General features: G+C 40.4%; 2 protein-coding genes across 24 annotated transcripts in view; both read left to right on the top strand.

The window, feature by feature from the left end:
* Positions 1 to 13,612, top strand: part of LOC149386286 (uncharacterized) — a 37,785-nt gene that overhangs the window by 11,317 nt on the left and 12,856 nt on the right. For 18 of the 23 annotated variants that reach the window (XR_016301266.1, XR_016301264.1, XR_016301265.1 and 15 more), the window contains 5 exons: positions 6,647 to 6,847; positions 7,002 to 8,417; positions 8,501 to 8,644; positions 8,723 to 8,869; positions 8,973 to 9,187. The gene's annotated coding sequence lies outside the window, so the exon portion shown is untranslated. The remainder of the gene's footprint in view (positions 1 to 6,646; positions 6,848 to 7,001; positions 8,418 to 8,500; positions 8,645 to 8,722; positions 8,870 to 8,972; positions 9,188 to 13,612) is intronic. The other 5 variants (XR_016301249.1, XR_016301248.1, XR_016301252.1 and 2 more) reach the window with 5 other exon arrangements.
* Positions 11,342 to 13,612, top strand: part of LOC149386284 (uncharacterized) — a 30,858-nt gene continuing 28,587 nt past the window's right edge. Inside the window, exons 1-4 of the mRNA XM_089625477.1 lie at positions 11,342 to 12,612; positions 12,701 to 12,829; positions 13,154 to 13,214; positions 13,298 to 13,445. Of these exons, the coding sequence (XP_089481603.1) occupies positions 12,742 to 12,829; positions 13,154 to 13,214; positions 13,298 to 13,445 (297 nt within the window). The 5' untranslated portion in view covers positions 11,342 to 12,612; positions 12,701 to 12,741. The remainder of the gene's footprint in view (positions 12,613 to 12,700; positions 12,830 to 13,153; positions 13,215 to 13,297; positions 13,446 to 13,612) is intronic.

The raw sequence follows: 13,612 nt of genomic DNA, 5'->3' as shown, positions 1-13,612 counted from the left end.
ACTCTGGAGTACTGTTGAGTATATGTTTGATGGTCTAATATTGATAGTGACAAGTTCTATCACTTGAGTGAATCACAGAAAAGAAAAAAACCGGCATATACTTCATTGTTCATGCTGGTAAATGTATGTATGAAAAGAAATTATTAACATTTATATGTCTTGTTTATAAGGTTTTCTGCACGAAAGTATAGCAAATGTCCATCTACAACCAAGCGATTGCTCTGATTCTTAACGAAGTTCTTAATGGCTTCAATTTTGCCATCTCTACGTACAAGCAGACGGGCAGCAGATAAAAACCTACACAATAGAGAGAAGAAGAAGAAATCAGAGTGAAACCCTCCGTTTCACCGCCTCAGTGCCGACAATGAAGAAATGCTCTTCGGAGAAGTCGTTGCCACGTGGTCGTGAGCTGATTTGACACGAGTGTCATACGTAAGTCTCGGCCTCTCTCTCAAATTTTGTCTGTTTGGTTGAGAATTTGGAACCGATCTTTGTATTATTTTGGTGTTGTAGGCCCTGAACCACACAAGTCCCACGAGTGCTTTCCACTGTTTCTGATCAACCCATGATCAAGAAAATAAAAACGAAAAATAGGGAAAAAAAAAAGAAAAGAAAAAAAGAAAAAAGAAAAGAAAAGGAAAAAAAGAAGAAAAAATAAAATAAAATAAAAAGAGAAGAAAATAATAGCAGAGAAGCTTTCAACTGTCAATTGCGAAGCGGCCATCGGTCGTCTGTACGAATGGGATTCATAAGGTGCGGGTCTTCCATCGCCTTAAACAACCCCTTTGACTTCTAATTCATAGCATTCATGTGTATTGATTTTTGTAGGTTTCGGGGGTGACCCGGAGAATTATGGCTGCTGAGAAGCGTGTTTGCTCCTCTTTATGGTGAGGAATGACCTAACCAATCAAACAGCAGCTTGATATCATTTTTTATATACTCCGTATTTGATTTTTTTTTTTTTTTTTTTTTTTTTTGTGTTGTTGTTGTGGGTATGTAGAGAGAAGGAAGTTGGACAAATTAGAACCTGGTTCACGTATATGGTGGGGCCAGCTTCATCTTGGTCATGTAATCTAACTCAGGTGCGTAGTCCAAAATTGATCGTGTTGCATGAAGTACGTTGTTTCTTTTCCAGGTTTTCTTCGAGTTTCTAGTAGCAAACAAAAGTGTAGTGTGGGGTGGTCCACTTCCTTGTGCATGTGAGGCGTGGTGGGCGTAAGAGGCCGGTCTCGAAGGGAGTCACTCAGCTGAAATTCTAGCACAGCAAGAGGTCTGTGGCCGAGGAGCGTGCGGGACGTAAGATCGGAGGCCTCAGAGTTCTGAACTCTTACTGGCTGGTAATCATGGTGGACGTATAAGTACTTTGAGGTAATCATGGTGGACGTGGACGTGGATCAACTGGCTGTGCAACCCGGTCCACAAGCACAGAGAGCTTCGCGGTCTCCCTTCCGCAGAAAAGGGACACCTCAACCACAAGCAGAGGCCCTCTCGCAGAGCCACCTGGAAGAGAAACAACACCCTCTCCCTCTAGCAGTACCGTTGAACACTCTCTCTCTCTTCTCAATATATCTTGGTGCTGCTTTTTCATTTTTGGGTTCGAGGAAGAACATTGTAGTTGTTACTTATCTGCTGCCTTTGCATTTTTGGATATTTTGGTTAGTTTTTTTCTTTAAAAAAAAAATTTATTTGAGGAACTTTATGTGAATATTTGCAGGCTCAGGAAACGGGTTGGTGGGACTGAACCTGCGTGGCGCCATGCTCGGGAAACGGGTGGGTGGGACCGAAACTGAGTGAGGCCAGGCTCGGGAAGGGGAGGGGGGCCAGGCTCGAGGACGGGGATTACTAACTACTGACTACTAGCTTTACTAACTTTTAACATGCTTATTTTACTAACTATTAACATACTAACCCGCTATCTTACTAACGTTTTTGCTGACAGTATTTTGTTTTGCAGGATCAAGTATTCTGCAGGTTTCCAAATTCGTTCCATTGTACTGCTAGGTATTACGATTTATTAAATAGGCAATTCGGGTCTTTTTCTAATTATGTTGAGTTGATTAGTTGGTGTTAAATTCTAACGAAGATAATGTACCAGGTTAGCTATTGTATTTTTTACATTTAATGATTGTGCTCCTCTTCATTTCAGGTAAACAAGTACTAGTTTCTTCCATTTATTTTATTTCTCTTGCTCTCTGCTTATTCCGTGTTGCTGACGTGTATCTTGATTCAACAAACAGGGTGTGCAGCGTAGGGATGGAGCTTTTCTTGCAATCCGCGACTAGAAATGTTCTTCCATCTTCTCACTTATGGTGAGTAATGAGCCGTCTCAATCTAGAAAATGTGTAAGTTTCTTAATTTTTGTATCAAAATATTCTTAATGGATCATCTTTTGCCTCTCCACATCGCAAGAGATAGAGAGATCACTGGTTTTAGCCAATGAGAGTCAGCCCATGTCCTCTTCTTCCTGTGGTGAGTGATGATCAATCTTTAAAAAAAAAAAACGAAGAAAAAGAGCTGATGCGTTTTTCATGAACATCCAAACAAAGCTCTGCACCCAAATTCTTGCCGACAGAAATAAAGAACTGACGCGACACTGAAGCACAGGGTTGTAAATTTCTAATATACAGAGCTCATTCCATAAGAAAAATGAAACTACATAAAACCTAGCGGCTCCAAATAATAGTAAAATAAAATTAAAGCCCTAGATTAGATGAATTCAAAAGGAAGAGGCCATGGTGTGGACCTTGGAACCTCGAGCTTGTCTTTGAGGCGTTCTATCACCTTCCCGCTCTTAGGCCTTGAGTTTCCGTACGATCCTTTGAACCTCTTTCCCCTCTTCGTCCTCTTGTCCCCTTTCCCACACAGCGCCGGCCCCGAAGTCAGCGAAAATTTAGATGGCCGTGCCTCCTCCCCCGCCGACGCAGTGGATAGAGCTCGCCGGAACTGCCTCGCCATCGTCGTCATCATTATATTCTCCATTGTTGCTGTGAGTGATGATCATCATTATTTAAGGAACTTTTAGTGAATATTTTGCAGGCACTTCACAACCAGACTTGCTTTGGGATCGAGAACCTGGGTGGCGCCAGGCTCGGGAAAAGGGTGGGCGGGAGCGAACCTGGGTGGGGCCAGGCTCGGGAAAAGGATGGGTGGGACCGAACCTGGGTGGTGCTAGGCTCGCCAAATTCGTTCCATTGTCCTAGGTATTACACCTAGGATTTATGAAATAGGCAATTCGGGTCTTTTTCTAATTAAGTTGAGTTGATTTGTTTCTGTTAAATTCTGACCAATATAATGTACCAGGTTAAATATTGTATTTTTGACGGTTAATGATTGAGCTCCTCTTCATTTCAGGTAAACAAGTACCACATTATTCCATTTATTTATTTCTCTTGCTCTCTGCTTATTCCGTGTTGCTGACATGTACCTTGATTCAACAAACAGGGTGTGCAGCGTAGGAATGGAGCTTTTCTTGCAATCTGCGTCTAGAAATGTTCGTCCATCTTCTCACTTATGGTAAGTAATGTCTGTCTACAACCAAGCGATTTCTCTGATTCTCAACGAAGTTCTTGATGGCTTCAATTGTACCGTCTCTACGTAAAAGCAGATGGGCAGCAGACAAAAACATACACAATAGAGAGTGGAATAAGAAACAGTAGAGAGAAGAAGAAGAATAGATCAGAGTGAAACCCTCCGTTTCACCACCTCGGTGCCGACAATGAAGAAATGCTCTTCGGAGAAGTCGTTGCCATGTGGTCGTGAGTTGTTTTGACACGAACGTCATACGTAAGTCTCTCTTTCTCTCTCTCTCTGTCTCAAATTTTGTCTGTTTGGTTGAGAATTTTGAACCGATCTTTGTGTTAATTTGTTGTTGTAGGCCCTGAACCACACAAGTTTCACGAGTGCTTGCCACTGTTTCTGAATACACCCTCAACTACAGGGGAACCCAATGATGGTCAACCCATAATCAAGAAAAAAAACGAAAAAAAAAAGCACAGGGACAGAAATAAAGAACTGATGCGACACTGAAGCACAGGGTTTGTAAATTTCTAATATACAGAGCTCTTTCCATAAGAAAAATGACACTAGATAAAATCTAGCGGCTCCAAATAATAGTAAAATAAAATTAAAGCCCTAGATTAGATGAGTTTGAAAGGAAGAGGCCACGGTGTGGACCTTTGAACCTCGAGCTTGTCTTTGAGGCGTACGATCATCTTCTTTCTCTTAGGCCTTGAGTTTCCGTACGATCCTTTGAACCTTTTTCCCCTCTTCATCCTCTTGTCCCCTTTCTCACACAGCGCCGGCACCGAAGTCAGCGAAAATTGTGGAGGCCGTGCCTCCGCCCCCGCCGACGCAGTGGACAGAGCTCGCCGGAACTGCCTCGCCATCGTCGTCATCATTGTAGTCGCCATTGTTGCTGTGAGTGATGATCTATCTTACTGAAAATCTTTCTTATTTATGATTTCATGTATTGTTTTTTGCAGTTTATGAAGGATAAGGCATGTGGATCTCAGCTTTCAGCTTTTGATGAAGTCATTTTCATCACTAACACGGTAAGAACTACTCAATTGATTACTTCCCTTTTAAACTTGTTGTTAAAATCTATCAAATGCAGGCGAATTTTAACGGTTTTCTTATTGACATATTTCTTTGTTTCTGGATTATTCTCATTGTTGTACTGATGTTAAGCCCCAATTCTTAATCCAGTAAGGAAAATTTGGCAGCATTACACGCTCGATCCTCAGCTCCTTTGCCGAGCCCTTTGCTTTCACCATGCACTCTAACCTCCTGCTTTTACAGGAAGTACAATCTTACTCATTTTAGTCTTCATAATAGCAATAGTCCATGATGGCTATCATAGAACTCTTTTTAGTTGGCTCTTGTTTCCTTGCCTCAGCTACTTATGGTGCTGGCGATGGCTTGAGTTTCTCTGACCGAGGCAGCGTTCAAACAAAAATGTGGCTGACCCAGAACCACTGAAGAAGGTACGCTAATTGCTCTGTCCCTAACACGTCTTCATAGATAGTCTATAGGATTCTCATATTTGACCTTCTTGATTAATTTCCTACATTAATTACAAAATGGAAAATGACTTTAATATTGCATTTGGAACCGATCTTTGTATTATTTTGGTGTTGTAGGCCCTGAACCACACAAGTCCCACGAGTGCTTGCCACTGTTTCTGAATACACCCTCAACTACAAGGAAACCCAATGATGGTCAACCCATAATCAAGAAAAAAACGAAAAAAAAAAGAAAAAAAAAAGAAGAAAAGAAAAATGAAAAAAGAAAAGAAAAGAAAAGAAAAGATTGGCAGAGAAACTTTCAACTGTCAACTGCGAAGCAGCCATCGGTCTTCTGTACGGATGGGATTTCTCGACCATCTTCGGAGATTCATAAGGTCTGGGTCTTCCATCGCCTTAAACAACCCCTTTGACTTCTAATTCATTGCATTTATTTGTATTGATTTTTGTAGGTTTCGGGAGTGGCCCGGAGAATTATGGCTTCTGAGAAGCGTGTTTGCTCTTCTCTTTATGGTAAGGAATGACCTAACCAATCATAGAGCAGTTTGAAATCATTTTTTATATACTCCGTATTTGAATTTTTTTTTTTGTGGGTATGTAGAGAGAAGGAAGTTGGACAAAAAACCTGGTTCACGTATATGGTTGGACCAGCTTCATCTTGGTCATGTAATCTTACTCCAGGTGCGTAGTCCATGAAGAACATTGTTTTTTTTCCAGGTTTTCTTCGAGTTTCTAGCAGCAAACAAAAGTGTAGTGTGCGGTGCGTTGTTAATATCTTATTTTTGTTATGAAGATCAACCAATTTGAGGTAAGGTTTTTTTTTTTTTTTTTTTTTTTTTGAGTACCAATTTTGAAATAGGGTGCTCATACACAGACTGTATTTAGTGGCACAGGTACAAGAATACATAGCTACTGTTCTCGCTGAGTGTACAAGGAAACAGGAGGAAAAAAATGTAAGTTTTGCATAAACGAAAACTGAAAAAAGGGACGAAAAAAGATTTAAAAAAAAAGGAATAGAGCGTGTATGTGTGTTAGAGCTTGTGTGGGTGATAGTACTTGGGAGTTAGAATTAGCGCGCGTGTAAAAATGAGTTAGAGCGTGTGTGTTTGTGAAAGAGATTTAAAAGGATTAGAGTGTGTATGTGTATTAGAGCGTGTGTGGGTGATAATGCTTGGGAGTTAGAATTAGAGCGTGTGTAAAAATGAGTTAGAGCGTGTGTGGGTGATAGGGAGTGTGTGAGTTATTAATCCCATGAAAACTGTTAATTCTCTATCTTTTTACGAAGTTCGTCTCTATCCACTAATTTGACACAAACGTCATATGTAAGTCTCGCCCTCTCTCTCTCTCTCTCTCAAATTTTGTCTGTTTGGTTGAGAACTTGGAATTGATCTATGTTTAATTTTGGTGTTGTAGGCCGTGAACCACACAAGTCCCATGAGTGCTTGCCTCTGTTTCTGAATTACACCATCAACTACCATTTAACCCAACTACCAAGATGATGTGAAATGGGTGGTAACGGTACGAAATTTTAAGATAATAATGTGTAATGGAATATTCAGTAACTCTTTTTAATCTTCTATTAATCAGTCTCGTGTCTTTCGTTTTTTTTTTTTATGTTGGTGTAGCTTTTCCATTTTATCTTCTCCTGTCTGAAGTCTAGCTTCAAGATTATCGTATTTGCTGGATGTATCCGTTGACTTGTCAACCCTGTCTGTGTGGAGACTTATCTCTTGGAAGGCTTTATCCATTAGTCTTTCATCGGCCAATGAGTCCAACTGGCCAAAAAGATCTACAGCCTTAACATTCCTTCAAACTTTTATGCCAAGGTGAGTACTCTGTGATTCCTTGACTAGACACTGAATTCCCTAGTTTTATTTATCATGGCAACAATTTAAAAAAAGAAAAATGAAGGCTAACATAAAAAGATGAAAAAAATGGAAATCATACAACAGTTTCAAATCATTTTATTATATACAACAGGTGTACCAGAACCTGGTTGAGGATGGTGGGGGCACCCGGTTCACGTATATGGTGGGGCCAGCTTCATCTTGGTCATGAAATCTCACTCCAGGTGCGTACTCCGAAATTGATCGTGTTGCATGAAATACATTATTTCTTTTCCAGGGACTTGTGTGGGTCATCTTGGTCATGAAATCTCTCGTTGTCAATTTTTTTTTTTTTTGTTATCAAGGTCAACCAATTTGAGGTAAGTTCTTATTTTTTTTAAACTTCCGATTGTGAAATAGTGTGCCCGTATACAATGACTGTATTTTGTGGCTCAGGTACAAGAATACATAGATGCTGTTCTCGCTGAGTGTACAAGGAAACGGGAGGAAAAAATATAAGTTTTGCATAAAAGAAAACTGAAAAAAGAGACGAAAAAAAGATTAAAAAAAATAGGAATAGAGCGTGTATGTGTATTAGAGCGCGTGTGTGTTAGAGCATATGTGGGTGATAGTGCTTGGGAGTTAGAATTAGCGCATGTGTAAAAATGAGTTAGAGCGAGTGTGTGTATGTGTGTGTGTGTGTGTGTGTGTGTGTGTGAAAGAGATTTGAAGGATTAGAGCGTGTATGTGTATTAGAGCGCGTGTGTGTGTTAGAGTGTGTGTGGGTGATAGTGCTTGGGAGTTAGAATTAGAGCGTGTGTAAAAATGAGTTAGAGCTTGTATGTGAAAGAGATTTTGAAGGATTAAAGTGTGTGTGTGTGTGTGTGTGTGTTAAAAGCGTGTGTGTGTGTGTGTGTTAGAGCGTGTGTGGGTGATAGGGAGTGAGTGAGTTATTATCCCGTGACAACAGTTAATTCTCTTATCTTTTTACAAGGTTCGTCACTATCCACTAATTTGACACAAACGTCATATGTAAGTCTCACCCTCTCTCTCTCTCTCTCTCAAATTTGATCTGTTTGGTTGAGAATTTGGAATTTATCTTTGTTTAATTTTGGTGTTGTAGGCCGTGAACCACACAAGTCCCACGAGTGCTTGCCTGTGTTTCTGAATTACACCCTTAACTACCATTTAACCCAATGGTGGTCAACCCATGATCAAGAAAAAACGGAAAAAAAAAACGAAAAAGAAAAGAAAAGGAAGAAAAGAGAAAATAAAAAAGAAAAGAAAAAAAAAAAGAAAAAGGGAAAAAAAAACGAAAAAAAAAGGCCATTTTCGTGTTTTGTGCTCATCAATTTTATTTTCACAGTTTTAGCAGGCACTCTTTTGCCTTTTAGCAGCCATTTTCGTGTTTTTTTTAATGTCTTTTTTCATGAGGTGCGGGTCTTCCGTCGCCTTAAACAACCCCTTTGACTTCTAATTCATTGCATTCATGTTTATTGATTTTTGTAGTTTTCAAGAGTGGCCCGGAGAATTATGGCTTCTGAGAAGTTTGTTTACTCTTCTCTTTATGGTGAGGAATGACCTAACCGATCATACAACAGTTTGAAAATATTTTATTATATATTCCGTATTTGATTTTATTATTTACAACAGGTTGACCAGAACCTGGTTATGGATGGTGGGGGCATCTGGTTCACGTATATGGTGGGGCCAGCTTCATCTTGGTCATGTAATCTCACTCCGGGGGCGTAGTCCGAAATTGTTCGTGTTGCATGAAATGCATTGTTTCTTTTCCAAGTTTTCTTCGAGTTTCTAGTAGCAAACAAAAGTGTAGTGTGCGATGCATTATCAATTATTTCATTTTTTTTTATGAAGGTCAAACCAAGGCTTGACTACCTAGGCCGGCTTTTCTTGAACTGTTGAAGTGGAGGGTGTCCTGGGAAACTCATCTACAAGAGGTTTTATCCATTATTTATCTCGACCAGTGATTCAAACTAGCAAACAGGGAGCTTTTATATACGGGTGAGTACTCTTGAGTATCATGGACCAGAAACTGAATTTTGTAGCTCTTTAGTCATCATGTCTATATCTTTTGACTATGCTTGTTTATGGGGCTCTAATACAGGCACATCTTCAATTGTGCCGTCTCTACGTACAAGCAGACGGGCAGCAGACAAAACCTACACAATAGAGAGTGGAATGAAAGAGAATAGAGAGAAGACGAAGAAGAGATCAGAGTGAAATCCTCCGTTTCACCGCCTCAGTGCCGACAATGAAGAAATTCTCTTCGGAGAAGTCGTTGCAACGTGGTCGTGAGCTGATTTGACACGAACGTCATACGTAAGTCTCAGCCTCTCTCTCTCTCTCTCGAATTTTGTCTGTTTGGTTGAGAATTTGGAACCGATCTTTGTATTATTTTGGTGTTGTAGGTCCTGAACCACACAAGTCCCACGAGTGCTTGCCACTGTTTCTGAATTCACCCTTAACTATCGGGAAATCCAATGATGGTCGACCCATGATCAAGGAAAAAAAAAACGAAAAAAAGAAAAAAGAAAAAAGAAAAGAAAAGGAAAAAAAAAAAATTAAAAAAAGAATACGTAGCTGCCGTTCTCGCCGTCTCGGATACAAGGCCAAACAGGGTTACGTGATCTACCGTGTGCATGTGAGGCGTGGTGGGCGTAAGAGGCCGGTCTCGAAGGGTATCGTGTACGGGAAGCCCACGAACTAGGGAGTTACTCAGTTGAAATTCCAGCGCAGCAAGAGGTCTGTGGCCGAGGAGCGTGCTGGGCGTAAGATCGGAGGCCTCAGGGTTCTGAACTCTTACTGGCTGGTAATCATGGTGGACGTATAAGTACTTTGAGGTAATCATGGTGGACGTGGACGTGGATCAACTGGCTGTGCAACCCGGTCCACAAGCACAGAGAGCTTCGCGGTCTCACTTCCGCGGGAAAGGGACAACTCAACCACAAGCAACACCCTCTCCCTCTAGCATTACCGTTGAACACTCTCTCTCTCTTCTCAATATATCTTGGTGCTGCTTTTTCATTTTTGGGTTCGAGGAAGAACATTGTAGTTGTTACTTATCTGCTGCCTTTGCATTTTTGGATATTTTGGTTAGTTTTGTTTCTCTTAAAAAAAAAATTGTTTGAGGAACTTTATGTGAATATTTGCAGGCTCGGGAAACGGGTTGGTGGGACTGAACCTGTGTGGCGCCATGCTCGGGAAACGGGTGGGTGGGACCGAAACTGAGTGAGGCCAGGCTCGGGAAGGGGTGGGGGGCCAGGCTTGAGGACAGGGATTACTAAATACTGACTACTAGCTTTACTAACTTTTAATATACTTACTTTACTAACTATTAACATACTAACCCGCTAACTTACTAACGTTTTTGCTGACTGTATTTTGTTTTGCAGGATCAAGTATTCTGCAGGTTTCCAAATTCGTTCCATTGTACTGCTAGGTATTACGATTTATTAAATAGGCAATTCGGGTCTTTTTCTAATTATGTTAAGTTGATTAGTTGGTGTTAAATTCTAACGAAGATAATGTACCAGGTTAGATATTGTATTTTTTACATTTAATGATTGTGCTCCTCTTTATTTCAGGTAAACAAGTACTAGTTTATTCCATTTATTTTATTTCTCTTGCTCTCTGCTTATTCCGTGTTGCTGACATGTATCTTGATTCAACAAACAGGGTGTGCAGGGTAGGGATGGAGCTTTTCTTGCAATCCGCGACTAGAAATGTTCTTCCTTCTTCTCACTTATGGTGAGTAATGAGCCGTCTCAATCTAGAAAATGTGTAAGTTTCTTAATTTTTGTATCAAAATATTCTTAATGGATCATCTTTTGCCTCTCCAGATCGCAAGAGATAGAGAGATCACTGGCTTTAGCCCATGAGAGTCGGCCCATGCCCTCTTCTTCCTATGGTGAGTGATGATCATTGCTGCTGTGCTCGCTGAGTGTATAAGGAAACAGGAGGAATAAAATGTAATTTTTGCGTAAAAGAAAACTGAAAAAAATAGATGAAAAAAAGATTTAAAAAAAAAAAAGAATAAAGAAAAAGAAAAGAGAAGCTAACAAAGGAAAAAGAAAAAAAAAAAAAAAAGAACAAAAAAAAAAAAAAAGAACAAAGAACAAAACGCTTTTTGCGCCAATCCCCTGAGCAATTTGAGAGTATGGACAGTCCCACGCCAGGGTACATTTTTCTTGTCTCTATCCTTTAATGATGTCATATCAATTTTCATTTTGTGTTGATAATTCAATTAATGGGCTTCTGAAATTTGATCTTTGTAGAGTTTACAGATTCGGGAGTGTGAACTACAATGTGGGACTAGAGTAAGGATTAATTAGTGAACTAAAATACTAGAGATGAGTCCATATTCCGTCCACTGCCTCGTTGTCTTCGATCAGCGTAGACTTTGGCTACTTTTGAAGTCGACAAATGCGGAGTATTGTTGACAAGTTTCTTGTAGAAAACCAAGTTGAGGTAAGTTCTTGTTTTTGTTATTATTTATTTTGGTGTAGTTTCAATTATGGAACAGCATGTCTGCATACAATGTGAGTGTATTTGCATGTAAATTCCTTAGGTATGTTACTTTAAAGTGGATTTACTTTGCAAACTAGTGAGTTAACTTTCCTTAATTATTGTTTCAGCCAATGCAGAAGCCATCCCCCCTACGTGAAACTTGAGAGTAAAGGCTGAGGGAACCGAATATGGGTCCCGATCTTTCGGACCATATACGGATTGATAGTACTTGGGAATTAGAATTAGAGCGTGTGTAAAAATGAGTTGGAGCGTGTGCGTGTGAAAGAGATTTAAAAGGAATAGAGCGCGTGTGTGTGTTAGAGCCTGTGTGGGTGATAGTGCTTGGGAGTTAGAATTAGTGTGTGTGTGTGTGTGTAAATATGAGTTAGAGCATGTGTATCTGTGAAAGAGATTTAAAAGGATTAGAGCGTGTTTGTGTGTCACAGCATGTGTGTGTCAGAGCGTGTGTGGGTGATAGTGCATGGGAGTTAGAATTAGAACGTGTGTTAAAATGAGTTAGGAGAGAGCGTGTGTGTGAAAGAGGTTTAGAAGGATTAGAGCGTGTGTGTGTGTGTGTGTGTGTGTGTGTGTGTTAGAGCGTGTGTGTGTGTTAGATCGTGTGTCGGTGATCGGAAGTGAGTGGGTTATTATTCCCATGGGAATTGTTAATTCTCTATCTTTTTACGAGGTACGTCACTATCCACTAATTTGACACAAACGTCATATGTAAGTCTCGCCCTCTCTCTCTCTCTCCCAAATTTTGTCTGTTTGGTTGAGAATTTGAAACTGATCTTTGTTTTATTTTGGTGTTGTAGGCCCTGTACCACACAAGTCCCACGAGTGCTTGCCTCTGTTTCTGAATTACACCCTCAACTACCGTTGAACTCAATGATCAACCCATGATCAAGAAAAATAGTTTTTGTCCGTGTCTCATCAGCCATTTTTCGTGTTTTGTATTCATCAATTTCATTTTCACACTTTTAGCAAGCACTATTTTGGCTTTTTTTTTTTTAAATACAGTTGAAGCTTTTTTCATGCCTTTTTTCTTGTGTGTGTGTGTAAGTTGATATTCTTTGATTCAGGTCCATAGGATATGAGACTAACGTAGTTTTAGAGAAGAGAACCAGAATCGAAAACGTTTCAAGAAAATAGGACCAGTAAATGCTTTGGCTTTGTCGAATTATGTCAAAGTCATCGATTCTCTTCACCACACCGAGAAGTTTTCACGACATTAATCTGTAAGGCTCTCTATTTCCCCCTTCAAATTTGTTTGAGAATAATATTCACAAATTCATGATTTTGATTTCGAGCTTTTATTTTTTCAAGGCAACCATTACAGTGATCCTCTCCGACTCGATCTGAAGTCGATGGTGTGGATCGCGGTTTCTTGCCCCGCAAGCTTCATGATAGTCCGCTTGGACGGGCCTCATTCTGATCCGGTGGACTGCCTTTACAGTGAGTATTCTTCTTTTAACTGTTGAAGACTTTACACAATATTTTTTATATTGAACACTTTACACAAGTCAGTGTACCTTTAGGGCATGCACAATGTCAAGCATTTATCATTGTCAGCTTTACTTATTGAATTTGTGTTATGTGTAATGAATTCTTATATTCTGATTTCACCACCTGACCGTGTTTGATAAACAGAACACGGCCTTATTCTGAATTTGTTGTTTCACAGATCGCACTGCATCACTGAATGATATATATTTTATGTTGTTAAGCAAGAATGATGCGAGTCTAGTGACGCTGGAATAACAAGTCATAATGTTGCAGGAACCACAGTGAGATATGTTTTGGAGCAGGACAAGGCCGTGTTCATTGCTTCTTCTATGAGGTTTGTGTAAATGCTTCATCTTTGTCTGCCTTTAGGCTTTGGTTACTTTATTATTTAAGGAACTTTTGGTGAATATTTTGCAGGCACTTCACATCCAGACTCGCTTTGGGATCGAGAACCTGGGTGGGGCCAGGCTCGGGAAAAGGGTGGGTGGGACCGAACCTCGGTGGCGCTAGGCTCGGGAAAAGGGTGGATGGACCGAACCTGGGTGGGGCCAGGCTCTGGAAAAGGGTGAGTGGGGCCAGGCTCGGGAAAAGGGTGGGCGGGAGCGAACCTGGGTAGGGCCAGGCTCGGGAAGGGGTGGGGGGCCAGGCTCGGGGGATGGGGATTACTAACTACTGACTACCAACCTTACTAACTATTGACATGCTAACTCACCAACTTACTAACGTTTTTGC

This window comes from Urtica dioica, chromosome 9 (assembly GCF_054948205.1).
Source record: "Urtica dioica subsp. dioica isolate 48M chromosome 9, U.dioica_male_clone48M_v1_H2, whole genome shotgun sequence".
NCBI lineage: Eukaryota > Viridiplantae > Streptophyta > Magnoliopsida > Rosales > Urticaceae > Urtica > Urtica dioica.
The sequence above is the reverse complement of the archived record's forward strand: the minus strand, read 5'-3'. Positions and strand labels throughout refer to the sequence as shown.